This window comes from Desmodus rotundus, chromosome 9, assembly GCF_022682495.2.
Source record: "Desmodus rotundus isolate HL8 chromosome 9, HLdesRot8A.1, whole genome shotgun sequence".
Classification (NCBI taxonomy): domain Eukaryota; kingdom Metazoa; phylum Chordata; class Mammalia; order Chiroptera; family Phyllostomidae; genus Desmodus; species Desmodus rotundus.
This window is the reverse complement of record NC_071395.1, coordinates 106,413,025-106,438,975: the sequence shown is the minus strand read 5'-3', so window position 1 is coordinate 106,438,975 and position 25,951 is coordinate 106,413,025. Positions and strand designations below refer to the sequence as shown.

Below are 25,951 nucleotides of genomic sequence, written 5' to 3'. Positions count from 1 at the left end.
GAAGGTGAGCTGGTGAAAGACCAGTGCTAATGGTGGAGAGGTAGGGTTTCTGCCCTCCCGCCACCCCCACCCCTGCCTCCTTCCATGCCCAAATCAAGTTTCCTTTCATGAAATAAAATGAGGAAGAAGATCATGCCACACAGACACTTTTATTGTTCTGGGGCTGCATTTCGCAACTCGGAGTTCCTGCCCGCCATTGACTGGCACGATCTCTCATCTGCGGGCCCCTGGCTCCAGCCCAGTCTGAGAAGGGCAGGCTCCTAGCCCGACTCCACAGCGGTGAAGAGCACCAGTCTTCGCTCCCCCGGGGGCACAACTGTCAGGGCCTCCACCTCCCCTCCCCCACGGGTGGGCTTCTGGAAGTGGATCTCCAGGATGTCATGCAGCTCCGGGCCTTCCAGGATGTCGGGAATGTTGAGTACCAGCACTGCCTGGGGCACTGGCTGGGACCTGACCTGGGAAAGGAGTTGGGAGATGGGCAAGGACTCATGAGGGTCAGGGGCCAGGGACAGAGATGGGAGGGGCAGGAGGCCTGGAGAGGCTGGCAGTTGGTAGGTCAGCAGGGTTTGGGGGCTCATATTCTCTGGGCAAGCTTCTGGCAGGCAGGTAGGTTGCATGGCCCAATCTCCACCTTCCTACTTACCTCTGCCTTCTGAATCTCTCCACTCACATAGGGAGAGACTTTCAGAGGGAGCTGCTGCCCACCCAGTGGCACTGTGAACTGGCCAATCCGGCACAGGTTCTGGGCCACTGCAGGGACAGGAAGGGGTAGACCTTTAGCATCAAGGGCTTTCTCCCTCCAGGGCCTGATGCATCTGCTGTAATCTCCCTGGTAGGGCCCTTACCTTCATCCTTAGCAAAGCCCAGCATGACGCCGCCATGCAGCAGTTCCCGAGTTTCCACGTCTCCACCCCCATTCCTGGTCTTGCCGAAGAAGATCTCCAGCTTGTCCAGCAGCTCCTCCTCGCTGAGCTTGAGTCCAGGAGGAAACCCACTGACCAGCACTCTCTGGCTACTCATCTGGCTGGACACCTAGAAGCAGACAAATAGGAATGGTCCCAGGCACACCCCTACTCCTCAGTGCCCAGGTGCACATCACCTGCTGCATGTCCCAGGACTCTGCCGTTCTATCACCTGGATGGTCGTCACCATGGGCAGCTCCAAAGGCTGGACCTGCACCCGCAGCCGGCACTCTTCTAGGTGGATCTTATGCTCCTTTAGTTGTAGCACCTGCTTGGCCACTGGGTGGAAGGAGCAGGATCAGTACTGAGAAGCCTCCCCGCCTCCCTCCCAAAGCTTCCCAGAGAGCTCACCACTGGGGTCATCGAAGGTGACCAGAGCAGAGCCTCCAGGCAGAGGGTAGCAGATCTTCAGGTTGGAAATCAAAGACCTGGGCATTTCCCTGCCCTGCTGAGTGTGTCCTCGGAACACCAGGGGGACTTCAGGCATTGGGAATGGGACCTGGAGATGGGGGAGGGGAGGCTGATGCAGCCTTCAAGGGTGGGAGAGTTCCCCGCTCCCTCTGAGGAAGAAAGTGTTCCCAGTTCCATGTGATTGGTACTGAGTACAAGGGGTGAATACATTTATTGGGTACAAGGGAAGAGCTGGATAAATGAGTGGATGAAAACAGGTCAAGCCTGTTCTGGCGCTTTACATGTAAGATCTTAGTTTGTCCTTGCACAAGGCTGTGAGGGAGGTAGCTCCACTTTACAGATGAAGAAACAGATTCAGAGACTTCAAGTAACATACTCAAGGTCACACAGCAAGAAGTGGCAGAGCCATGAATGAAACTAAGAACTTTCCAGCTTTTTCTACCAGGCTACACCCCCTTCTCCAAGCTTACCTTGTCTTGGGGGGAGTTCCTGAGCTCCTCTTTCAGCTTCTGCAGCTGCTGCAGCTTCATCTTTAGTCTGGTCTGCTCCTTCTGAACGGTGTGGAATAGACTCCCTCCGTAGGCTGCCTATTAGAGCAGAGGGGAACGACCAAATATCCACTGGCCTTCCCAGACAATGAATGAGCCCAGGGACGGGGGTTCCTATTCTGGATTCTCCAGGATCAGAGTTGATGCTCAGCCCAAGAACAACCCAACCCCTTTGGGCCCTGAGCTGATCCTGGCCCCCCTCTACTCAGAACTGGGTGGTCTCAGCCACTCTCTGAAGGGCAGGAGCCGTTGTAGCAGCCATGGCTGGTTTATTATTGAGACCTAGAGTTGAACAAACACTGATGGAGCTCCTGCTGTGAGGTCCTGGGTACTGACTGACACAGGGCAGTGGAAGACAAGGGCCTAGCCCTCAGGCCTGTACAAAGCTGCCCAAGACTGTGCGCAGTCACACAACTGATTGTGGAGGACAGCAGGAGCTTGGAGGAGGGACGGTCACAAAGGGGTTAACTCAGCTCGGGAGGCCTCCAGGAGGAGTGAGTGCTTAGAATTGCAAAATGTCATAATACTATTAGCTAACATGTATTAAGCACTAACATGTCAGGCATTGGGCTAAACCATTTTTTTTTTAATCAAACAAAATTTTTTTCGGCCCTGGCTGGTGTGGCTCAGTGGATTGAGTGCTGACCTGTGAACCAAAAGGTTGTGGGTTCATTCCTGATCAGGGCATATGCCTGGGTTGCAAGCTAGGTCCCCCGTTGGGGGCGTGGGTGTTTCTCTTTCTTTCTCTCTCCCTCCCCCTCTCTCTAAAAATAAATAAAATCTTTTTTTTTCAAATTATAAGAGAAAGTTTATTTAGAAAGTTACAGATGTAGTAGAATTGAGCCAGCTGGGCGGCGTAGACTTGGGAAACAAGCTGCAGAGGCTGAAGAAAGGCCGTTGGAGCTCAGGAGAGAGAAAGGCAAAGGTAGCGCCCCGCGGGGGAAAGACCAGAGGGGCAGAAAGGTGCATGCGTGCTCCCGAGGGGGAGCGCACCTGTGCTAAGCCATTTATACGGATTATATCACTCAGTTCTTCCAACAACCCTAAAAGATATACACCCTCTTATCCTTATTTTACAGACGAGGAAACCGAAGCTCAGAGAGGTTAAGTGACGTGCAGGGAGTAATTCAGTCCTAGGCCGTCTTGACTCCTCACTGCAAATTCTTTCTCTACAATGAAGAAATCAAACCCAGAGTTGGGGAGTAATTTGCCCCACACCTCCCCGCTTGTCCCTTGACTGCCACCCTTTCCACTGTTCCAAGCAGCCTTTCAGGATGGGTGTGATTTGGGGCAGGTACAGAGAGAGAGAGCGCACGACAAAGCGAGCGCGGACAACACCGGCAGGGGCACGACACCAAGGAGGTGGATAATTGCACCTTTGTTTGCGGGTTGGAGCAGACCTTAGCTGGCAGAGTTCGCCCCGTGGTTGGGAAGCCTGATAAATAAGGTCAGCCCAGAGTCTACGCGTGAACTCACTTAGGGAGACGGGCCTCTGTCCTGGTCCTCTCTATATCTCCAGTGCTCCGCAGAGTCCCTGGCACAAAACAAGCATTCAGTAAATGTGTGTTGAATGAATGAACGAAGTGAATACATAATAGGATGGAAGCATATAACAGAGGGCATTGAAGACATCCAGTGAGTTCACTCTGTTTTAAGCAGAGGAAAATGGGGCTTGAATAATGCTGGTTTATGACTAGTGAGAAATGTACTTCATTCTTTACATCTCTGTAAACAAGGGGTTGTAAACGCAATACCTTTAAGGGCCAGTTAGATGACATCAGTGAGTCGAGGGAGCCAGGATAGCGTGACAGGGAGTGGTGGGGACTCTGACAAACTGGGAGAGCACGTCCCTGCTAAAGTGGCAACCTCTTCTTAGCTCTAACTGAGATTTTCCACACGGGAATGAGGTCCCAGTGTCCCTTCTCATTTGTAAGGAAAACCAGAAATCTGGATTTTTGCTTGAAAAATATGGCTCAATATTTAAAAAACATATGAAAAATAAACTATATCAGTGAGCTGGATTCAGTTCACAGTCCAACCTCTTTTTACTTCTGCTTCAAATCTTTCTTTTTTAAAATATGTTGTTTATTTACTTTCAGAGAGAAGGGAAGGGAGGAAGAAAGAGAGGGAGAGAAACACTGATGTGCAAAAGAACCACTGATCGGGTCTTGCACGCCCCCAGCTGGGGACCTGGCCTGAAACCCAGACATGTGCCCTGACTGGGAATCAAACCGGCGACCTTTCAGTTCGTGGGATGATGCCCAGCCCAATGAGCCACACAGGTCAGGGCCTGCTTTAAATCTTGATCTAATGATACATAATTGGACATCTGGTAATTAGCAATGCTATTTAATAAATAGCTTAATAAAAATAAGTAGTAGCTTCATAGATAGAGTATTTTACAGAAAAATTCAATCAGGAGAGTTTAGATGTGACGCCAGCAGGAAACGGGGAATAGTGGAGGTTTCCGAAAGGGGGAGTGAGGTGCCGGATGTGGTGTGGAAACAAGACCCTGGCAGTGGTGGCAGGGTGAGCTGGGGCGGGAGCCGTGGAGTGAGGGAAGCAAGCGCAGGCTCCCCATCTCCAGTTTCCACTGACCTGACAGGAACTGACCTGGGGCTCCCGCGGGAGGCACAAAGGAGCACTTGTGGGTGAGTATGTTTCATGAGGAAAAGCCCCCAGACTCTGTGGGTGTTTGCATGAAGGAGACAGAAAGGAATGACCGGGAGAGACGATGCCAGGCGGCAGACCCAGGTGCCCCAGAGTTTGGTTTAGTGACATTGACCCAGCAGCGGGCACAGAAAGAGAGCCAGGCCTGCTAAGTGCCGGGCAGAGTTGGGCACCACGCCATTTAAATATCACAAAACTGTCTCCCGTCTCCAACTCCCAACTGATACTTGTCTCTTCCAGGACCCTCTTAAGGACAACACAGGCCAATTGTAGTCACTTGAATTCAACTATGCAGGCTATTGATTCACACAACAAGATAACATGGTCTCTGAAAGCAAGCCACTGTCCACGTGAAGCTCAGCCGAGACCAACTGCCGTCCACTCTACATTGAGCTCATTGAGAGACTGTAGATTCTGGATGCTTGTGGGTTAAGTCCATGATGTAAGGTTACTTTGGACTACATACATTCATTCTTCTGCCTTACTTGCTGAGTTTAGACCCTCACCACCGCATCAGGTAAAATCTCATGCTATCTGTCATCGGGAGAGTGTTAGGAAGCAGCATGACGGTTAAGAGCACAAACTGGGGCCAATCCCCCGGGGTTTACATCAGTTCCCGTTACTACTGCAAGTTTTTTTTTTTTTTAACTCTCTGTGCCTTAGTTTCCTCATCTGTAAAATGGATAGAATAGCCATTTCCACCTGTATTTAATTTCGTTTGGAAGTGGTGCCTGGCGCATAAGTGCTATGTCACGTGTTTTCTATTTTAATAAACTCCGTTTCATGGGTGAAGAATCTGAGATGCATCAAGGTTAACTAACGGGCCAAAGTTAGTCAAACCCAAGGCTCCTGAAGACATAGGTCAGGGACAAGGCTGGGTGGGTAGGACTCTGGGTTAGAACAGCATGTGCTGATGGTCAAAGCCAAGAGGATGGAAGAGCTCCCTGAGGGAAGAGCCTTAAAAATGTACTCTTCAAGGCACCATGCTCATGGGTCAGGAGAGAATGCAGAGAAGAAACAGGAGACATGGTCAGAGATGAGCAGCATCAGGGACAGGCCTGGGAAGGGTCAGACACAAAGGAGGAAGAGGGACGAAAGCGAGCTGAGAGGAGAGGGCTACCCGGAGGCCACTTGCTCACCGCTCACGTGCTTGCTCGCTCACTCACTCACTCAACAGTTAACACCCACCATTTGCCAGACCCTGTTCTAGGCTCTGGGGCCACGGAAGTGAGTAAAACAGATGAAACTTCCTTGTGGAGTTTACATTCTAGGGGATGAGCCAGACAATAAGCAGAATAAATAAGTAAAATGTGTATTATGTCAGTGATAAGTGTTATGGATAAAAACAAAGCAGGGAAGGGAGGACGGAGAATGTTGTAGGACAGTTTTAAATGGGGTGATAAGAATAGGCCTCACTGAGCTCAGCATATACTTGAAGGAGAAGGAGGAGCAAGCCATGCGTAAATGTGGGGGGAGTTCCATGCAGAGGGAACAGCAAGTGCAAAGGCCCTGAGGGGGGAGTTCGTTAGGTGTATTTGGGGGATAGCAAGGAGGGCAATGTGGCTGGAACTGAGGGAGTGAGGGAGAGGAGGGGTTGGAAGTGAAGTCACAGAGGGAACGGGGCGAGATCATGCAAGGCGTTTTACTCGACGTGAGGTGGGAAGCCATAGGCAAGCTTAAGTGTTAGCAGGATTCCTTGGCTGTGACATGAACAGACTGCTGTGGGGAATTGGCCCAATCAGGGAGATCAGTTAGGAGGCTGCTGCAGCGTCCAGGTGAGCGCTGTTAGTGACTAGGTGGTAGCAGTAGAGGTGGTGAGGAGTAGTCAAGAGTCTATAAAAATGAAAAAAAAAAAAAAAGTCAAGCTAGATTGTAATTGCTGATAGGTCGGAAACAGGGTGTGGAAGAGAGAGGAGTCTGGGATGACTCTTAAGCTTTTGGATCTGAGCTTTTTTTGGAAACTGGAGGGAAGAAAAGCCATTTGCTGAGATGGGAGAGACTGTGGGTCAAAGAAGTTTGGGGTAGAAAGTTAGGGGGTTATTTTGCACATGTTAAGTATGAAGTGCCTATTCAACATCTCAGTCAAGACACATAGTGGCAGTTGCTTCTACCAATCTAGCATTCAGGGAAGAGGTTTAGGCTGGGAATATACATTTGGGAATTATCTATGCAGAGAGATTTAAAGTCATAAAACTAAATGAGAGCAACACGGGGGTGGGTATAGACAGAAAAAAGGTCCAAGGGCTGATTTCTGGGGCACCCAACACCAACAGTCAGGGGAACTAGGAAGAACCAGCCAAGAAGAATGCGGAGGAGTTGCTAGTGAAACACAGGGAGAGGAGAGGAGTGAAGAATGAAGAGAGATTTCAAGGAGGAGGAGGAGGAGCTAGCAGCTGAGCCAAGTGCTGCTAACAGGCCGGCTAAGATGAAGAATGAAAAAAAGACCATGGAGATTGAGGGAAAAAAACAAACTCTGCTTATCATAAGGAAATAGTCGGAAGTTCATGCACAAGAATTCTTGTTATTGTAGCTTTGTTTACAACGAAAAAAGAGAACATGTCCAACCACAGAGGAATAGCCAAATAAATATAAAATATTATGTAGCAATGAAAAGACATTAGTGAAGAACATTTAGCAACATGGAAAAATGCTCACAAACAGACAAAAGAGCAAAATATTAAACTGTATATAAAGTAGGACGCCTAGTCTGTTAATTTAAAAAGTTTTAATTCAGCCCTGGCTGGTGTGGCTCAGTGGATTGAGTGCTGATCTGTGAACCAAAAAGTCACCAGTTTGATTCCCAGTCAGGGCACATGCCTGGGTTGCTGGCCAGGTCCCCAGTTGGGGGTGTGGGAGAGGCAACTGATCGATGTTTCTCTCCTCTCCTTCTCCCTCCCTTCTCTCTAAAAATAAATATTTTCCCCTCTTTCTAAAATTAAATAAATTAAATCTTAAAAAAAAAAAAGACAGTCCTGGGGAACTGAGTTCTGAAAAGGGTGGTTGGTGATAATAGTAACAGTAATGAACATGAGTTTAGTGCTTAGTATGTGCTAAGCAGTGTATTTACTGTATTTATGGATTATCTACTTTAATTCTTCAGTTAGTATTCTTATGAGGAAGCTTTGCTATAACTCTAATTTTTTAAACATTTTTTTAAATCCTCAACTGAGGATGTTTATTGATTTGAGAGAGAGAGAGAGAGAGAGAGAGAAACATTGATTGGTTGTCTCCCATTCGCACCCCAGCCAGGGGTCAAACCCGCAACCTATGTATGTGCCCTTACCGGGAATCAAGCCACCCACTTTTTGATGTATGAGATGATGTTCCAACCAACTGAGTCACCTGGCCCGGGCTATAATTCTCATCCTATAGATAAGGAAATGGGGCTTAGATGACAGCTTTAGAGTGAATAATAATTTGTCTAGGGCCACACAATTGCAGGAAGCAGGATTTGGAACCAGGCAGGCTGGCTCTAGAGCCTGTGGTCTTTCATATTACATTTAAAGGGCAAATGAAAAATTTCCAAGTGAGAGATTGGCATTTGTGTAACAGGGTGCTATCAGGGAAGGAAAGACTGATGAAACTGGAGAGGGGATGAGATTCAGTCACCCAACAGCTGTTTATTGAGTGTCTACTGCATGCCTGGAACCGTGCTAGACACTGGGGATCGAGGTGAACAGGCTAGACCAGGGACCAGTCCTCCCAGAGCTGAGTCTGGCATGAGTCGGGGCGTTCACAGGCCAGGAAATGGTGGCATAACAGGCAGGGGGAGGTTAGTTCTCAGAGGAGGTACACTTCTTCCCCTGAGCTGGAAGAGGGCCCAAGGTTGAGATGCAAGCATAAGGAGGGGCAGAATTTGTTGGGGAAGACCTCAGGAAGTAAGAATGTGAGCATTTCTTAAATGTTTAGAATTGTCATTAGAGCAATTCTTTTATTTTTTTTGATTTTTAGAAAGAAATGTCAATTTGTTGTTGCACTTATGTATGCATTCATTGATTTATCATTTTGTCTTTTCTAAACAAGATTTTTAAAAAGTTTATTGATCCCACATAGAGAAACATCCATTTGTTGCTCCACCCACCTGTGCATTCATTGGTTGCCTCTTGTATGTGCCCCAAATGGGGATCGAACCCAAAACCCTGGCATATTGGGTTAATGTTCTAACCAACTGAGCTACCTAGCCAGGGCCTACGATTCTTAAAAATATAGGTCATAGTACTCTTTAAGTATCTAATGAAAACTATGAATTCTCTCTCCAGCAAATGAATTCACACAAGGAATTCATCAGCTCCTGAAGTACAGGTTATAGAATTGTCTTTGAAGCAATGGGTTGGGGGCTAACTCCACAGGGGAGAGGAAAACCCAGCCAAGTTTCTCCCTAGACTTTCAGCAGCTCTAGCAGGTGGACGGGGAGAGGCCTGGCCACCCAGCTCTGCCAAGAGGAATGCTCCTCTGCTTCTCCTGACCCCCAACATTGTCCTACTCACTTACATCATCTTCAGTCACTGACATGGGCCTAGGATCTGGTTGGCCGGAGCGGCGTCTTCAGAGCTGGAAACAAAGTGGCAGAATCCACCAGACTGAAGTCTCCAGCCGAGTCTACCCTCTGAGATGCACTTCAAATGGCTCTGCCTGCAGGCTCTTTGCTTCCACTTTCATTTCAGATAAATCCCTGCCCTTTTGTGTTCACACGCCCCCAGCTGGTTTTTCCCCACCCCTAGGAGGAGCCCTTCTGGTCTCTAGGTCGACTTTGCTCAGCTATGAGGCTTCAGGGGAAACTACCTTACGAAATGCAAACTGAATTCTGGACCCCATCAACCATTCATACCCTGTTGATCCCAGCAGAAGGCCATTGGCAGAATTTTGTCTACTTTGTTAATAGATATTTCCCTACAGCCCAGAATCACGCCAGGCACATGCAGACATTGATAAAACAATTGAATGACAAATGCAACCAGAACAAATCTCCATCAACTTTACAAAGCTGCCATACCTAATTTGTTGAGAGCTGTTTTGTGCCCAGTACTGGTTCTGCTTTGCATGAATTAAACTCAATCTTTATTTATTTTTAAAATTAAAAAAAAAAACTTTATTTATAGAGGGGAAGAGAGGGAGAGAAATGGCAGTGTGTGGTTGCCTCTCACATGGCCCCAAAGCCTAAACTCAATCTTTAAAACAATCCCTCTTAGTTCTACTTTACTGATTTTACAGATGAGATTCTAAACTTCTCAAGCACATTAGTATATAAACTTACCCAATGTCACATTATAGAAAGTGAAGCATGTACCCAAACCTGGTTGGACACTTGAACTTGCGCTTTGAGGCAGAGTGAGACCTTTTTTTTTTTTTTTTTTTGGAGATGGGAAGGGAGAGAGGGAGAGAAACATCGATGTGTGAGATACACATACCCCACCTCCAACTGGGTCCCTGGCTCACACCCCAGGCATGTGCCCTGACCGGGAATTGAACTGGTGACCTTTTGGTTTGCAGACCTGCATTCAATCCACTGAGCCACACCAGCCGGTGCAAGAATTTGAACTTTTAGTCAAAGGAGAGTTTAAATTCCTTTCCATTTGTGACTGGGTAGACAAGCTAACAGGAGTCTCAGTAAGAGATGCCCAATAGTTAAAGGCGAGGAGCCAGAATGAAAGTACAGAAACAGCGATGTTTCCTAGTATTTTCACCTAGTCCAGGGTTTTTACACCAAGAGTTAACTTATTGAGCCTCTTTCCTCACGGTTCCCCACCCCAGGTAGAAGTGTGCCAAGAGCCTCAGGCTGGGCAAAGAGGCCCCTGGTTCCTAGTTTCTTCTGGTGACTCAGAACCATCTCAGTTGGAGAGTCTATTTCATCTATAGAACAGGGTCCCAAGCATCCTGCGCCCCTTGAACCATACTTCTCTAGCCTCACCAGTCTCTGCTAGCCAGGCTGTTAGGGGACCTCTCCCTAGTCCCACTAGCAACGGCTGCTCTGGGTCTCCACTCCCCTCCATGTGGTCCTCATTGGAGAACCAGCATTACCATAGAACTAGCTGGAGATTCTCCAACTAAATCTAAATCGCAGGGAGGGACTCCGGTTTGCCAAACCGCCAGTGCCAAGGTTTGAGAACCTCAGGTTTGTTTTCAATCCAGGGTGGCCTGTGCCCACCTGCTCAGAGGGGCTTTGGTTGTCACAACTGGTTATGGTGGTGGGGGGCTCAGGTTCTCTAGGTATGAGCTGAGGCCAGGGATGTCGAAAAACTCTGCACCTAAAAATGTGAGCAGGAGCCCTTCTGGGAAGCAGTTCAGTAGATCCCACTTCACCCTTCGTGAGACAGGTTAGTGCTCAGGCTGGTAACCCCACAGGCAGATTTGGCTTTTGTTTTCGTGTTTGCCCAGAGCCCTTCACCCACTAGTGTTTCATCTTATGACTGTTCTCCTTTCCTAGATTAGTAACACATGCAACAGGCAGACACAGGGATATCTTTTGGATTTTTAATGACTGAAACAAAAAAGATCTCAAAACCGCAGCTTCTGGAAGAACCATTTGTTCTTGCCGGTCTTGTACCTAGAGGGGAAAAAAGGTCACCAATGAGCAGAGGAATAAAGAGACACAAAATCCCCTTCACGGGAATTAGTGACACCACACCCCAACACCCACCACCAAACCCTAACTTACCTCTCTTCAAACTTGACCTTGGCCTCCCGTCGAGCCTTGCGTTTCAGAGCAGGGTCTCTGAAGATGTCCTTGTTGACAACAGTTTTGTCCAAGGGGATGTCCACAGAGTATCTGGAGACAATGGTGGGGAGGTAGGATCGGCTCATATGCTACCAGGGACTTCAGAGTCACCCAAGTCCTCCTGGGACACTGCGGTGCCAGGATCTGACTCTATAGGAGCAGTAAGGAAAAGCTGTCCCAAAGTCCTGATGACAGCCTTGGGAAATGTCCAATGTTAACACTCACTGACATAAGTTTAGGCCACTGAGAAACTTCTCGTTTCATTCTCAATTTTCCCAACTACTCATTTTCCACTTAAGAACCGTCACTTTAACAGAATTTTACTTTGACCGCAGTGGATGGCTAGCTCTCTGTTTGGAGCCACCGCACTCAGTCCTGGTCAAGTTCTGCCTCTGCAGGGTCCGTCCTATCACGACAAAGTAGGAGCCCGGAGCTGGCTGCCTCCACCGCCCAGCTTTCTGGCACCCAAGAACCTGCTCTGCTCTCTCATGCCAGCAAACCGAGTCAACACGAAGTCCCAGTAGCTGACTTTGGGGCACAGGCTGCAGGGTTTTGGTGATTATCGTTCAGGACTCTTCCAAACCTTGTATTCCTCTATAACCCTTGTATCAGGATAGAGCATGGGCTGCACAGAACTGTGAAAGGCCAGGAGCCAAAGACACAGCAGTCAGTGAAAGGGAGGGAGACTTGCTTTCACCTGTTCACCCTGTATGAAAGCCAACAGTAACTATCCCGTGAGAACGGAACAGCGGAGGAGGAGGGCAGGCCAGGTCCTATGCCTGAGTGTACTGTGGATGGAAACAACGGAAACGTATCTTTACTCAAGAGCTAGAATTTCCCCCACACTGGATGGTTGCAAGGTTGTCTCCTTGCTCAGCAAGGCAGAGAGGGGGGTAAACAAATAGTCACTTTTATTCCCACCTATGAAACGCTCACCTTGTGGGCATGAGGTGATTGTAGTTATAAACTTTCACAAAAGACTTGATCTTAGACCTCTTGGCGATTTTCTTCTTGCCCATGGCAGCTGTCACTTTGCGGGGATAGCGGTCAATTCCAGCCACCAGAGCATGGCTGTAGGGGCGGTCTGACGTGCCATCGTCAATGTTCTGAATGAGCAAGAATGACATTTGTTATCAGTTCAGTGCCTACCTAGGCCCTGTGTTAGCTGTATGCCCGGCACGTATGGAAAGGCCACCCCCACTCCCAAGCCTCTGAGACCCACTATCTTACAGAGGAAAACCACACAAAGCAGACACTGAACAAGTAGTAGGGGTGAGGGCGGTATTCATGCCCACCAGGGAGAACCTGGAAAGGCTCCTGGGAGGAAGATTTAAAACAATAGTTAACATTTATGGAGTGCTTGCTCCGTGCAAGCACTGCTTCTTAGGTCTCTACAACCCTTAAGTTCCCCCACGACGGCACTGCTGGGAAGGGGTGGAGGCGGGGTCCCCAAACTGGCCGTCTGGGTCCAGAGACCGGCCTCAAGCAGGTGGGGGCAGAGGAACCACTAGTGTCAGCATCCCCCAAACATCTGGAACCAGTACTGCACGCAGTCAGAGTCTAGGGACATTTCAGGAGAATGAAAGATGTAGGCAGAAGGCACACAGTGACAGGCAAAACATGCTCAAGGACCCCTTTGGGGGGAAACAATTTCTCCTCTTTTTCCCAAATCCCAGCCGCAGGGCTATGGCCCTATTTGACCTCAGGTGAATTAGTGAACCTCTCCAAACGAATCCCCTATGGAAGGAACTAACCCGAAGACACCTGTCAGTCAGTGCGCCAGGCACCAAACACGCGTTCAGTAAACGCAGGCCATAATTACTATTTCGAGTCTCTTGGGTAGAGGACGCATTGAGCTCGTTTGTTTTTATTCTCCATTTTCCTCTTCCAAAAGCTCTCTTCATCCCCACCTCTACCCGCAATGCTCAAGGGTTCATGTCCTAAACTAGCTCTTGCATTCCAAGCTTGCCGCCCTCCAAAACCGGCCCGATTCCTGGGAAACGGGCATACAGGCTTGCGCGGCTGGTACCTTCACGATGACCGCTTTGCGTCCAGAGTAGCGTCCAGCCAGGACCAGCACCACCTTCCCGGGTTTCATAAATTTGCCCATGCCTGCAGAGAGGAACACGGGGCCGCTCAGAAATTCGCAAGCGCAGGCTGCGTGCGGGGCCGGGGCTTCAGGCTGCGCTTACTGCCGTCCTTGGCCCAGGCTCCCGCAGGCCCTGCTCACAGGACAGGATCCGCTACGAAGCCGCCAGAGACCGAGGAACGGACGATACTCGGTATCGTCCCACAACTCGACCCCCAGGCCGCGGATGGCGGTGGATTGGAAGACCCTCCCCTACTCTCCACTCACCGACAGCAGCCACTAGGAACTAGAGCAGAAAGGAAAGAACCACACTTCCGCTAACCTTTCACCCCAGGGGGATGTGATCTCACTTCCGGTACTGTCACTTTAAGTCTCGACCCGCCTATTGCGCGGAGCTCACACTCTGGGTTGCTGGCGGAAGAAGCTTTTGTGGGGAAAGCAGGTACTGGCCTCTTATTTATTCAAATCAAACTTTATCAGCAGATCCACCAGTAGAAAAGAGCCAACGAGTGCCGAGTGCCGTCTGTCGCGTACGGATGCAGGAGCAAGGAAGGCTAGTAAGCTCGCAGGCTTTTGATTCCGTGGCTCCGCGGTCCCCTTGGTTGTAGTTCTTTTCTCTGGCGCTAGGAGGGGACACAGTTTGAAATTTCCTTTCTCGCTTTGGAAAAGTCAGGGAACCAAATGGGACATTTTTTAGTGCCCACCTTGTGACCTGTTGTTAGGCCTAAGGAAGGAGAGACGAACATCAATCAAACAAGGGTGTTGTTCCCAACATTCAGTGTCGTGATGTTTAGACATTCCAGGCGAGAATAAGCAGCGGAGAAGGACGATGATGGTGATAGCAGCTGCTTACCCTGTGTTAAGTCGAGTTAGTCTATTTACGTATGTTATTTCATTTGATCCTCACAGAACTCTAGGAGATGGGTACTCTTATCTCCATGCTACAGCTGAAGAAACTGTGGCCTAGAGAAATTAATTTGCCCAAAGTCCACAGCTGGGAAGTGATGGAGCTGGGACACACACTCACGCAGTCCTTCTGAGCCAATACTGTTTACCCCGTCACTATACTGAGCACCCTGTCTCTGCTAGTTAAGTCAACAGCCTATTTAATTCCCACAGCTCTGCATCTTGGGTATTTTCTTCCCGTTTAGACATGAGGAAACAGATTCAGAAAGGATAATTTATCTTTCTGAGGTTGAGCCTAATCAATAGAGTCAAATCTAGGATTGAACTCGGGTCTATTTGGCTCTCAAACGGAATTTCCACTACTTACTGCAAGTGTGTTTAGATGGTTCTTTAGGTGTCTTCTGAGTGCAAAAGAAAAAGAAACCATCTTAGAGTTTTCGCTCATCTCAACATTGAAAAATCTGTACGACTGGTCTTGGGCAAGATGTGGGACCAATCAGTTCAATCAATTCTCTTCTTGAGATATTTCTGGGACCAATTTTCCCCTGCAGCTCTCAGAACACCGTTGCAATGGTTTATGACCCTAATTAGGTACTTATATTTCTGCATTCAGTTAAAATATTTTCTACTTTAATTTGGAATCTTACATTTCAGAGTTTAAAGGGACCTCAGAGGTCATCTACTGTGTCCTCTCAAAGATGACAGCTCTACAGCAGCAAAGTCACAGAGTTGGTCACACAGAGCAAGGTCTCCCCATTCCCAACCCAGGGCCCTTCCCACTATAATACACTACCCTGTCCATTTCTACTGCCATGGTGTTCTCCTGGCCTTCTCATCTGCTTCTGCCTCTTGCTGTTGCTCCCTTGGAAAATACAAACCAAACCCTGAAATCTTATTGTCTAGATTCTTCTCACAAACACTCTCCCCATCAAATCAGTAACTAAACCCTGTGAATTTTGCCTTGTCTTTTAAGTCTTTTTTTCTGTCCTTTTCCACCTGCTCCCTAACTGATCCAGCCTCAATTCTTTTTCTTCTCCAGTCCCTCCGCAAACTTTTATGTGGGTCAGAATTGCTTGGGGTGCTTATTAAAGATGCATCTCTAACCCAAAGATTCCAGTTCAGGTCTGGAGTGGAGCCATATGAGGTGTATGTCTTATTTTTGAGAAACTTCTCTAAACACAGCTCTAAAGTCCACCACTTATCTGCCTGAAGTACTTTGTTGGCTCTTTGTATGAAAGTTGAACACTCACTCCTTTCCTTTCTACCTTTCCTTTAGCGTAAGATCCTGACTCCTACATACAGCTCCCCCTTGGGTTTCATCCAGCTCAGCTACTCAAAAATCCAAGCTCTTCTGAGCCCTGGGATCTTTACTCAGGCTGTTGCATGTATCTTTATTCTCCTTTACTGTTATGTAGCCAGGCAAAATCCTATACACCCTTCAAGACCATTTAAGAATTCTCCCAGCAGAATTAATCTCATCCTTTTCTGTGTTCCCTCAGCAATCTAATCTATGCTTATCTTTATTATAGAACATGTCTTAGTTGGTTTGGATCAGTGGTTCTCAAAGTGTGGTCCCCAGATTAGTAGCATCAACAAAACCTGGGAACTTATTAGAAATGCGAATTCTCAGGTCCCATTCCAGAGCTACTGAATAAAATACCCTGGCGATGGGACCCAGCAATTTGTGTGTTAACAAGACCCCCAAGCCTCCATTGGGCTTGGTATCTCCTTAGCTAGGTGTGTGTTTCTTGAAAGCAGGGAATATGGTTTTCTCATCTCTTTCCTCAGCTTCTCGCCTGGCCCAGGCAGTGGGTAGGCACTCAATAATGAATAAATGCAGAGCACCTTAGAAATCTTTACAACGGACCCTGCACTTTCACTGGATACACGCCCATGGCTTTTTCATCCTACACTTGCAGATCCTTAGACTGGGCTGACTGTTCCTCCTCTCCTCCCTTGTCCTGTCTGCCTCACCCCAAGCAGAGCTCTGTCCTGTTATAACACAGATGGTATCGGTGACCAGCAGGCGTCTGCTGGGATGCTGGTGGGATTGTCCGTGTCCACACATCTTTGCTTCATGCAGAACGTGGCGGAGCAACGACTGTCTGCCCATGTCCCTGCAGCCTAGTTCTTCGGCAGCTGACATTTCTGGCAGGTACATGGAAAATATCTTCTCCTCCCTGAAGAGATGGCAGAGTGAGGGAGTGGACAAGGAGAGAGAGAAGCAAAAGATCTAGAAGCAACAGGATTCAATGAGGTGACATGATAGCATATGAAGACTGTAGGACGTGGACTCAGGCACCTCGAACTCAAATCCCAGCTCTTTCATCACGCAGACCTGGACAAAGTATTCAACCTTTCTGCAGCTCTCCTTCCTCAGCTATAAAATTGAGACAAGGTCCTGCCTTACAAGTAGTAAGAATTACATAGGGTGGCACAAAAGAAAATCCTCTGCATAGTACTAGCACAAAGCCTTAATATTCATTAATTTTTGAGGATTAGAAAAAGAATATTGGGGTGATACAGGGCTATGCCATATGGCTATACCAGTTATTACCCACCCTAACTGATATCCAGACAAATGGGTTTAAAAGTGCCAATTCCAAAAGTGGCATGTGGTGACATCTGCCGTGGGCATGGAAGTGCAGGCCTGGGTGAGACGGGATGATAAAGGGCACTTTTTAGTGAATTTACTCAGGGGCGGAAAAAGCCACTGACAAAGCTGAGTTGATCCAGGGCAGAGGGCAGAGAAAAGGCAGAAAGGCCAGGAGCCAGGCACAGTTCAAGGAAATGATCTCGATCAGATGGGCTGATAATGCCCAGACAGACCTACAAATCAAAGCCAAGGATCTCTAAGATCTTTACAGAGAATCTATACAAAATACTAGATTTTATTAGCAACCACAATATATCCTTTTTCACAACATTTATTCTGCTTCACACAGGAAAACTAATTCTAATGAATTCTCAACAATACATCTTAAATAATGTTGCTGGAAAAAATTAAGTTAAAATACACTACATAATAGTGCAGACGTAAAGTGCAGCTGGCAATTTAATATATGAAACATGCTGAATCAGTAGTGTTGGGATCCCACTGGGTTTTCGAAAAAGTGGTAACACTTTGCCCGTCTTTGGTCGGTCCTGGAGCAGTATGCAGGCTGAATGGCAAATATGAACTAAACGGCTAAAATACCGAGGACCGAATAGGACTGCTCTAGAGTCAGTTTTACAATGAAGTGCCCCGCCCCTTGTCTGTTAGCAGCAATGTGTCACAGTCCCACCCCTGCGATAGTGCTTAACGCACGGTCAGACCTCCTCCATCATCCGGCCTCCAGGACAGAGGGAGTCTCAGCCCAGGAGGGAGTCGCTGCTGGTCACTGATGTGTTTTCCTAGCCACACTTGAGTCAGTGGCAAGGGTTCTCCTGAGAAGTACACCTCTAACACGTCCCCTGCTGAGAAGACTGCCAGCGTCTCGTTAGGAGGTGCACAGAGGAAAGATTACTTGCCACAAATATGGTACCAGGTGATGGTTGTCATTCCTTCTAAACCCTCTCCAAAGCCAAACCACCGTCGTCTGTGCCGTGAGAAGGGGACCACCTCATTAGGCACAGACTTCAGTTCCTACCTCCATATGAAAAAGGGCTTATATTAAAATTAACTTGTGGTTAACTCCCTTAGAAATGCTGTTCTCAGAATATTCCCACATTCTTAGTTTTAGAGGCAGCTACAGAATATGCATACATAGCCTCTCCCGACCTTGGCTCCCAACTTGATTTATAGGAACCTTAACTCAAATGTCTTACAGGACCAAAAACTCACTCAGTGAGTTATCACTCACTGTCATTAAGGGAATGGTTAGAGAAACCTGGATTTTCTAAAAATTAGACCTGGCATCAGGAGTTGGTGCATTAACGGTGTGCCAGGACTCATTTCTTTTATGTAGGCTCAAATATATGTACCCCATGTACACTGTGGTTACACACCAGGGAAGAACCTTTAAGTAAGAGAGTCTCAGAATTTCTTTCTGAGATGCCAAGTTGGCAGGGAAAACAGACTTTGCAGTCATTTGGCTAGAGAGAACATCTTCAACCATTCCTCCTGCTCTCTACGCCTATCTCAGAAGACTAACCATCTGTTTTAACTGAGCAAGGTGCTGCGGCAGGGCCAGGCACTCTCATCAAAAGGCATCTTTGATGTTTTTGAGCTGGCGCACAGCCAGGTCTACAGGGAGGCTGAACTTGAGGCTACTAAGGCGACTGAGCAGGTTGAGGGCACTCTCAAAGCCTGTGTGTGCCATGTAGCTCCAGGGCTGGTAGTGCGGCTCGATGAGCGACCCCGACTTGCAGATGAGGTTCACCCAGGACACAAGTCGCTGCTCATTCAGTGCCATGCACACCAAGGCCTTCAACTCTGAGTCTGCGCTGCGCTTAAAAGGGTCATGTTCCGTCAGCACCATGTGGATGGCTGTCAGTAGGCTCTGCTTGGGAGTCACAACAGTGCCTCCCGTAACAGGCAGGGCAAAGGACTGGGAGAGCTTCCGGGCTGGGGATTCCACAAAAGCACGGCCGTTCTTAGCATGGTAGTACTTTACAAAGAGCTCCCAGGGGTGCATAGTCTCGGGGGCCGAGGAGAAGGCTGGCAGCAGACAAGCAATGGGGGCCATGACGAGGCTCATCCCTGGAGAGGAGGCGTATAGTCCATGGGCCAGCAGGTCCCTCACGGCCACTGTCAGCTCCTTTCGCACTGCTGTCGTCAGCTCGTCCTTGCCTCCCAGAGAGAGGTCCTGGAGGTTGGCAGCGGTGATGACGTGGTCGTGTGGCTGATGCTTTAAGGCTAGCTGCTTCACTCTGTCTACTGACACCTCCAGCCTCTTCAGTAAGGGAGAGTAGTCCCTGTCAGCCTGGCCCCTTGGCCACAGGGTTTGTGGGATCTGGCCCGTGGTGCAACCAAACTGGCTAACAGCAAACATCTGGAGCACGGCCAGCGCTCGCCGCATCAGGTGCAGCCCTGCCTCCTGAACTCTCTTCACGTCCTCTGCCTTTGCTGTTGGGAAAGCACAAAGACGCACCAGTTAGGGCCATGATGACACAGGAGTCTGTTCAACAAGTCACGAGGTGAAATCAAGTCTTGCTTTTGAGCTATGTATGGGTCCCACATAAAGCCAAGAGCCAACCAGGATGTCACTGGACTTAGTTAAGGATACCACTGAACTTCACTTTTCTCTGTTGATAACAGCTATATTGAAATATAATTCATATGCCATATGATTCACCTATGTAAAGTGTACAATTCAATGGTTTTTGTATACTCGCAGAGTTGTGTAACCATCATCTCAAAAAGATACCATGTACCATTAGCGTTTCCCATTCCCCACTTCTTCTCAACGCCCCCCGAGCCCTAGGCAACCACGGATCTACTTTCTGTCTCTAGAGTTGCCTAATCGGAAAGCTGTACTTACTTTTGCTGTTTCCTGAAGGCAGTCTGCTGCTGCCAGTTCTGGTGGAGCCATTTCCTGTCTTCGCACTGGCCTTGCACTCACAGGGCCCACGCTCTGTCTGCAGTGGGCTTCCCACTTCATCTGGAATCAGAAGTTACAAGGGGAAGATACTTCTTTAGCCTCTTGTTGGCAGATTTTTTAAATTTATTTTAGACCGTGGGGAAGTGAGGGAGAAAAACATCAACGACTGGTTGCCTCTCATGTGCCCCCTACTGGGGACCTGGACAGGACTGCAACCCAGGCACGTACCCTGACTGGGAATTGAACTGGTGACCCTTTGGTTCGCAGCCCGCGCTCAATCCCCTGAGCTACACCGCTACACCAGCCAGGGCAGGGCTTGATGGCAGATTTTTAAAGGAAGAATATTTACTAGTGCCTACTACATGACAGGACTTACACATATATCTTATTTAATTGTGTAGAACAGTGACTGGCATATAGTAGTTGGCTCAATAAATATTTGCTGAGTGAAGGAAGCATGAATCATTTCATGGGTGAGGAGGGTGGGACTGAATAGGTTAGGAACCTGCCCAAGGATATGAAGTCAGTAAATGGCAGAGTGGGGATTTTAGCTATCTGGTTCTAAAGTCCCTGTTTCTACTCTACTATGCTGGCTCCCTTACTAAGTGATCAAATCTCTTAATTTATACATCAAGACTGGCACCTTTAGGTATTAGTACTTATAATACATATAATTATAACATCTGCCCACCCTCCTCTGACCTTGGATGAAACTGATGAACATCTCGAGGTCTCGGATCTGAGTTTTCAGCTGCTCGACCAACTGCTCTTTCACTCGGGCCGGGTTGACGATCTGAGCCACAGCCGCATCCACTCGCTGCCGCAGCTCTTCAGTGGACAGTGCGCCGATGTCCTCATTCAGATTCATGTCCAGTTTCGTTATTAGCTCATCGATGATCACCTATCAAGACCACAAGCAATGAGCATACCCTTTGGAATCTTCAGAGAGAATTGTAGGAAGGAGGAGAATCTAGAGTATACCTTCTATACTTAAATAGAAATCAAAGATACAGATAGCCCCCAAATTTGTGAGACAAATGATACACCTGCTGGTCAAGGTAAGGAGACACCCTTTACTTCTATGCAAGTAACAAGAAGCTTGGCTGGGTTCCTCTCTGACAGAAATGGCTCCTCTCACTGCAGACGTCCCACCAGGCCAGGCAACTTTCACTCAGGAGACCACAGTGTGAATAACCCCAAGGGGCTGATGATCTAAAAAGCCTCGTATCAGCTTCCCCCAAGGTCTCCAAGAGAATAAATACTGGTTTCTCTTAGTTTCTGGCCTCTCATCCCTTTTTGTCCTATTCTAGGCAACAAAAGAAAAATCTTTACAAAACATCAAGGTACATTACAGCCAAAATATCCTAGTGACAATAGTAGGAACAATGAAATCTATGTAATGTAGCTTCCGCCAGAGAGGCAGCCACAGCACAGAGAGAGACAAACAGTAGGGGAGGCTATAGCAGTGTTTCCTTTAAATATTTTATACTTTTTTTGGTAAACTTTATTTATTTTTAGAGAGAAGGGTGGGAGAAAGAGTGGGAGAGACACTGATGTGCAAGGGAAACGTCGACCAGTTCCCTCTCATAGGCCCCCAACTAGGGACGTGGCCTGCAACCCAGGCATGTGCCCTGACTGGGAATCGAACTAGCAACTTTTTGGTTTGCAGGTCAATGCTCAATCTACTAAGCCACACCAGCCAGGACTGTAGCTGTATTTCTACCCGCAGATTTACCTGTCTATCCAGATGTTGCTTAAATACAGCATTAAAGTCAGTCTGGATTCCTGGCATATTTATCAACTGGTTGTGGGGAAAAAAGCTAGTTTATATTGTATAATGTGCTCAAGTAGAACTGTTTTAATGATCAAATGAAAGTAGTAGTTATTACTATACATCACCACTAGTATTATTAATAATAATCAACGAAAAGATGTAGCCCAATCATATTATTAAGCTTTGGAACTTGCGTTTCCATGTGTGAATAAAGACTGGTCCCATATAATGGTAAAATCTCCCTTTGATTTGGGCCAATGAAGGGATTCTCATAAGGCCCTGGGCAAATGAGCTAGGGAAGAACAGACACGGGAAGGAGCAAGGTGACCCTAGGTGGTGGAGGAGGCACCCCTGACAGCCACTTACCCGCTGCCTTTCCAAGACCATGGACTGTGGCAGGGAATCGTAATTTCCCTCTTGGTAGGCGAATGTCTCCAGGTCGTCTAGTTGGGTTTTGAGCTGCAGTATCAGTTCCTTCTGCTTCTCTCTTTGGGTTTCCAGACGTTCCCGTTTCTCCTGCTCAGTCTAAGACGAGAAAATGCTTAGGTTTATTTCACAGGAAAAGGAAAATGCAGGGCACATCAAGAAACCTCTAAAGCCAATAATGACTAACAAATGTAAAGGGTTTCCAAATAACCCAGATGAAACATGGAATTTTATAATAGCCTCAAAAATAAGAATTTCATACAGGGACATTTATTAACTTTGTATTTTCTTTAAGAAAGTATGTATCCCCCACTGGAAATAGGATATGATAACAATAGGGCCTTTTGTTAAGATTGCTTCCCCCCACCCCCAAAGGTCTAGTTAGGATTGAGACATTTTGTCTTAGACAAGAAAGCCTCCCGGGAACTAGCACGGCCAGCCTACACAGGCAATCACCACAGAACAGCTCCCGAAAATTCGGTGCAGGGAGTACGGAGTTAAGTGTGTAGAGGAAGGCTTTATAACTTATAACCAGTTTCTGAAAGACTCAGAGCCCCTCCAATGTATTAGAGATGTCTGCAAAATCAAAAGAATAATCACAGATACCTGGGGCAATGAAAAATCCAAAGCCAAGTAATGGGGGTGGGAGGAAGGTAATTTTTGTTGTTTTTTTAAATGTTTGATAAGTTACTCTGAGCAGTGACTCCTTTCCCCACTGTTGGCCACCAGGCAGTTTCTGCATTTAAATTATTAAAATCCCTTCAGCGTAGTAAAATCTTGCCAATAGATACTCAAACATGGGTTCTTCCATGCCTTTCTTGATTATCAAAACAAAGCAAACCCAGCAAACCATGCAGGTATAAGGCTGCATTTTAAATTAGAAATCTACAGGATATTAAAATTTTACCTTAAGACGGTACTTACCAAACCCTCCAGAAGTAAGGTATGAGAGAGAACAAATGGAAAACAACAAATTAACTTTTTGTCTAAGTTATTTACAAAGCAATGCTCTTGCTTTACCTTTATTCAACATGGAAGCAAACCTTTTCTCAGGATACTCCCCCAATCTTTTCTGAGTGTTGTGGTGTTTTGTTAAAATCCTGTTCCTTTTCCTGTCTCAGTGCAGGCCTAGCTGTCCTTTCCGGGAAGGTTTCCTTGATTTCCCCAGCAGATCTGATCATTTCCTCCTTCGCTGTATTTTGTACACACTTCTACCTTAGCTCAGGTCGCATTAGAGTTATTTATTTAGGACTCTGTTTGCTCCAGTCTATGCACTCCTTACAGGCAAAGGCTTTGAGTTTGTACCTTCTAGGCCCAGCACAGCGTAAGTGCTGAATACACATTTGTTTTACGCTACTGAATCAGGTACAGAAGGACACATTCTAAACACAACAGTCCCCCCTTATCAGCGGTTTCACCTTCCGTGTTTCAGTTACCTGCAGTCAACTGATGTCTGAAAATATTACACAGAAAATTCCAGAAATAAACAATTCAGAAGTTGTAAATGGTGCACCATTCTGAGAAGCATCATGAAATCTTGAGCCTGAATCAGCCCTCTGCCCAGTGTTCAGGTACCCAGGCTACATCCCAGGCCCACCCATCAGTCAGCAGCCCTTCTACTTATTAGATTGACGGCTGCGGTACAGCTGCTGCGGAGCTGGTTTCTGTTCAGGTAACCCTTCCTTTACTTACTAGTGGCCCAAAGGCATTTGCATAACTTTTATTACAGTATATTGTTATAATTGTTCTACCTTATTATTGTTGTTGTCAGTCTCTCAGTGGGAACTGTGCCTAATTTACACATTACACTTTATCATAGGTATGTATACAGGATAAAACATGGTATATATGTTCAGTACCATCCCAGCTATCAGGCATCCACTGGGGGATCTTTGAAAGTATCCCCCTCGGATAAGCGGGGACTACTGTGACAAACTCTGACTACAGGAAGTTGTCTAACCAGCGCAAGGAGCAAGAACTGGGTCAACTTTCCTTGTGTTTTCATTGTATTTCAACTTTGTGAAGCCAAGGAAGAAACCAGGTATAAATCCTGATTCCGTTTTCATGAGAATATGCTGAACTTTGTCACTTGCCATAATAGTTCTAGTATGGTATTTATTGGAATGTGAGAAAATGAGTTTAAAAGGATAGAACAACGAGATCTGGTGCAAGGCAGGAAATAAAGAATTTCCACTGTGAAGTGAGATAAAATACTGGTTAAAAAATTAAAAACTGAAAAGAAGTAATCATTCAGTTCACACATATCCCCCACCCTGGCACTACCTGTTCATGTGTGAATATACGCACACAAGATTACAGCTGCTTGTCAGGTATTTTTGAGCACTAAGCAACGCCCCCCCCCAAAGTTGTACTGTTTCCAAAAGTGAAATGAACAGCTAAAAGAGCAAATCCACAGAGAGCCTTTGGTGCTCCTCACTCCTCAACAGGGCCTGGCCCACAGGAATTTTTTTAATCCTTTCTATTCCTTAAGAGTCTGCCAGGTATGTGGGTGGAACAGTAAACACAAGATTGCACTGGAAACACTTCAGATTAAAAAAAGTCAGTATCTGTTACTGATAAGTTTGCTTGGCTAAAAACAGTTTAAGTGGGAAGAAAGCCATATGTGGGTTGTAACTTGAAGAATAAAAAGGTGGAGAAAAAGACAGTGAGTCTCTTCAACACGGATCTACAAGTGCACACTTCCAGAGGCTCAAAGACTGTAAGGCAATGCTTCCCTGGTGTGACAAACAGGTTCTCCTAATTTCCTGAGGTTGGCTAACGGAATGAATCTTGCCAGTTACTAAGGAACCTCATTTAGAACACCTAGTTATTAAGCAGAATGGGGAAGGAGTTTTGAAATGCCAGCATTGGAAAATTCAGGAGTGGTGTAATCAGGAGTTGTGTTTCCTTTTAATTACTAAGATACTCCGCTATTCACCAAAGCTCTCAATCACACAAGTCTAAACATGAAAGATTCTCTCGATTCCAGAAAAGCACGGACAGAGAAGATCTAAATTTCTATGATTTCCAATTAACTTGCTCTTCACGAGCCGATTTTCCCAATCCCCAAGGTCGGGGCATTGTGTCAGCCAGTGTGCCATGACTTAAGTACTTGGCAAGGTGAGCGGGAGCAGCACTGTTTTGGTTGGTTGCTCTATTGCCCTCCGAGCACTCTCTTTGCTTACTGCTCCTCTGCCCTTTACGTCAACAACACCTACGGTGGACACCTCCCTCCCACGCTTCTCGGTCCTCCTGCCCTTCGGCGAGCTCCGCACACCTGTCTCAATCTTCACGTCCCGGACGCGCGTACTCCCCTAGACAGGTCGGCTTCTCACCACTACTACCTCCACCCTCGTCAGCATCGCCGCCCACCCACCCAACCCCTCCTACTCCCATATTCCTCGGGGCCCGACCCCAGCTCACCTGGTCCTCGCCCCGCAAATGCGGCCGGTTCCCCGGCAGCCCGTCGCCCTCGTCGCTGGTGGGATCCTCGGGCCCCCAGTAGCCCAGCACATGAGGGCAACCGCGAAAGGCAAAGTCCTCGAGCTCGCGCAGGAGGCGCTGCTGCTCCGCCGGCGCCCCACGCACCACCTGGCGCAAGCGGAACTGAACCTGCGCGAAGTGCGAGGACAGCGCGAGCAGCGCCGAGTCCAGCCGCCGCCGCTCGGCCCGCAGCCGCCGCAGTGTCCGGCCCGGTGAGTCGGGCGGGGAGCCCGGGACCGCGCCGGGATCCTCGGCAACCGCCTCTTCCGAGAACGCAGTCGTCCCAGGACCGGCCTCCGCCACCGCCCCCACCGGGGCCCAGCGCACCGCCTCGCACGGTGGCAATGCCTCCTCTTCTTCCTCCTCTTCGTCCTTCGCCTTTGGGCCAGCCGCCGCCACCACCGTTACCGGGTCCACAGCCACTTCGACGGCCGCCATCTTCCCG

The 25,951-nt window shown here is 47.7% G+C and overlaps 3 protein-coding genes across 5 annotated transcripts; all 3 read right to left on the bottom strand.

Moving 5' to 3' along the window:
* Positions 1-130: 130 nt before the first annotated feature.
* On the bottom strand, positions 131-9,249 carry IFI35 (interferon induced protein 35). Its single transcript, XM_045189974.3, has 7 exons — positions 9,083-9,249; positions 1,844-1,960; positions 1,314-1,461; positions 1,135-1,241; positions 846-1,032; positions 644-750; positions 131-455 (listed from the first exon to the last, which is right to left on the bottom strand). Exons 1-7 carry the CDS (start codon positions 9,101-9,103, stop codon positions 261-263), a joined length of 882 nt encoding a protein of 293 aa, XP_045045909.2. The 5' UTR covers positions 9,104-9,249; the 3' UTR covers positions 131-260.
* Positions 9,250-11,048: 1,799 nt separating this feature from the next.
* RPL27 (ribosomal protein L27) lies at positions 11,049-13,734 on the bottom strand. 3 transcript variants are annotated; one of them, XM_024553554.3, is made up of 5 exons: positions 13,663-13,734; positions 13,336-13,418; positions 12,243-12,412; positions 11,247-11,357; positions 11,049-11,135 (listed from the first exon to the last, which is right to left on the bottom strand). In XM_024553554.3, exons 2-5 carry the CDS (start codon positions 13,414-13,416, stop codon positions 11,087-11,089), a joined length of 411 nt encoding a protein of 136 aa, XP_024409322.1. In that variant the 5' UTR covers positions 13,417-13,418; positions 13,663-13,734; the 3' UTR covers positions 11,049-11,086. The 3 variants fall into 3 exon arrangements, with proteins under 3 accessions (XP_024409322.1, XP_024409321.1, XP_053766587.1); XM_024553553.3 differs by lacking the exon at positions 13,663-13,734 and adding an exon at positions 13,499-13,627; XM_053910612.2 differs by lacking the exon at positions 13,663-13,734 and adding an exon at positions 13,586-13,609.
* Positions 13,735-17,212: 3,478 nt separating this feature from the next.
* Positions 17,213-25,944, bottom strand: RUNDC1 (RUN domain containing 1). The gene is made up of 5 exons (XM_024553551.3): positions 25,447-25,944; positions 21,964-22,122; positions 20,526-20,724; positions 19,764-19,883; positions 17,213-19,348 (listed from the first exon to the last, which is right to left on the bottom strand). The coding sequence occupies exons 1-5, from the start codon at positions 25,942-25,944 to the stop codon at positions 18,483-18,485; spliced, it is 1,842 nt and encodes a 613-aa protein (XP_024409319.1). The 3' UTR covers positions 17,213-18,482.
* Between the last annotated feature and the right edge of the window lie 7 nt (positions 25,945-25,951).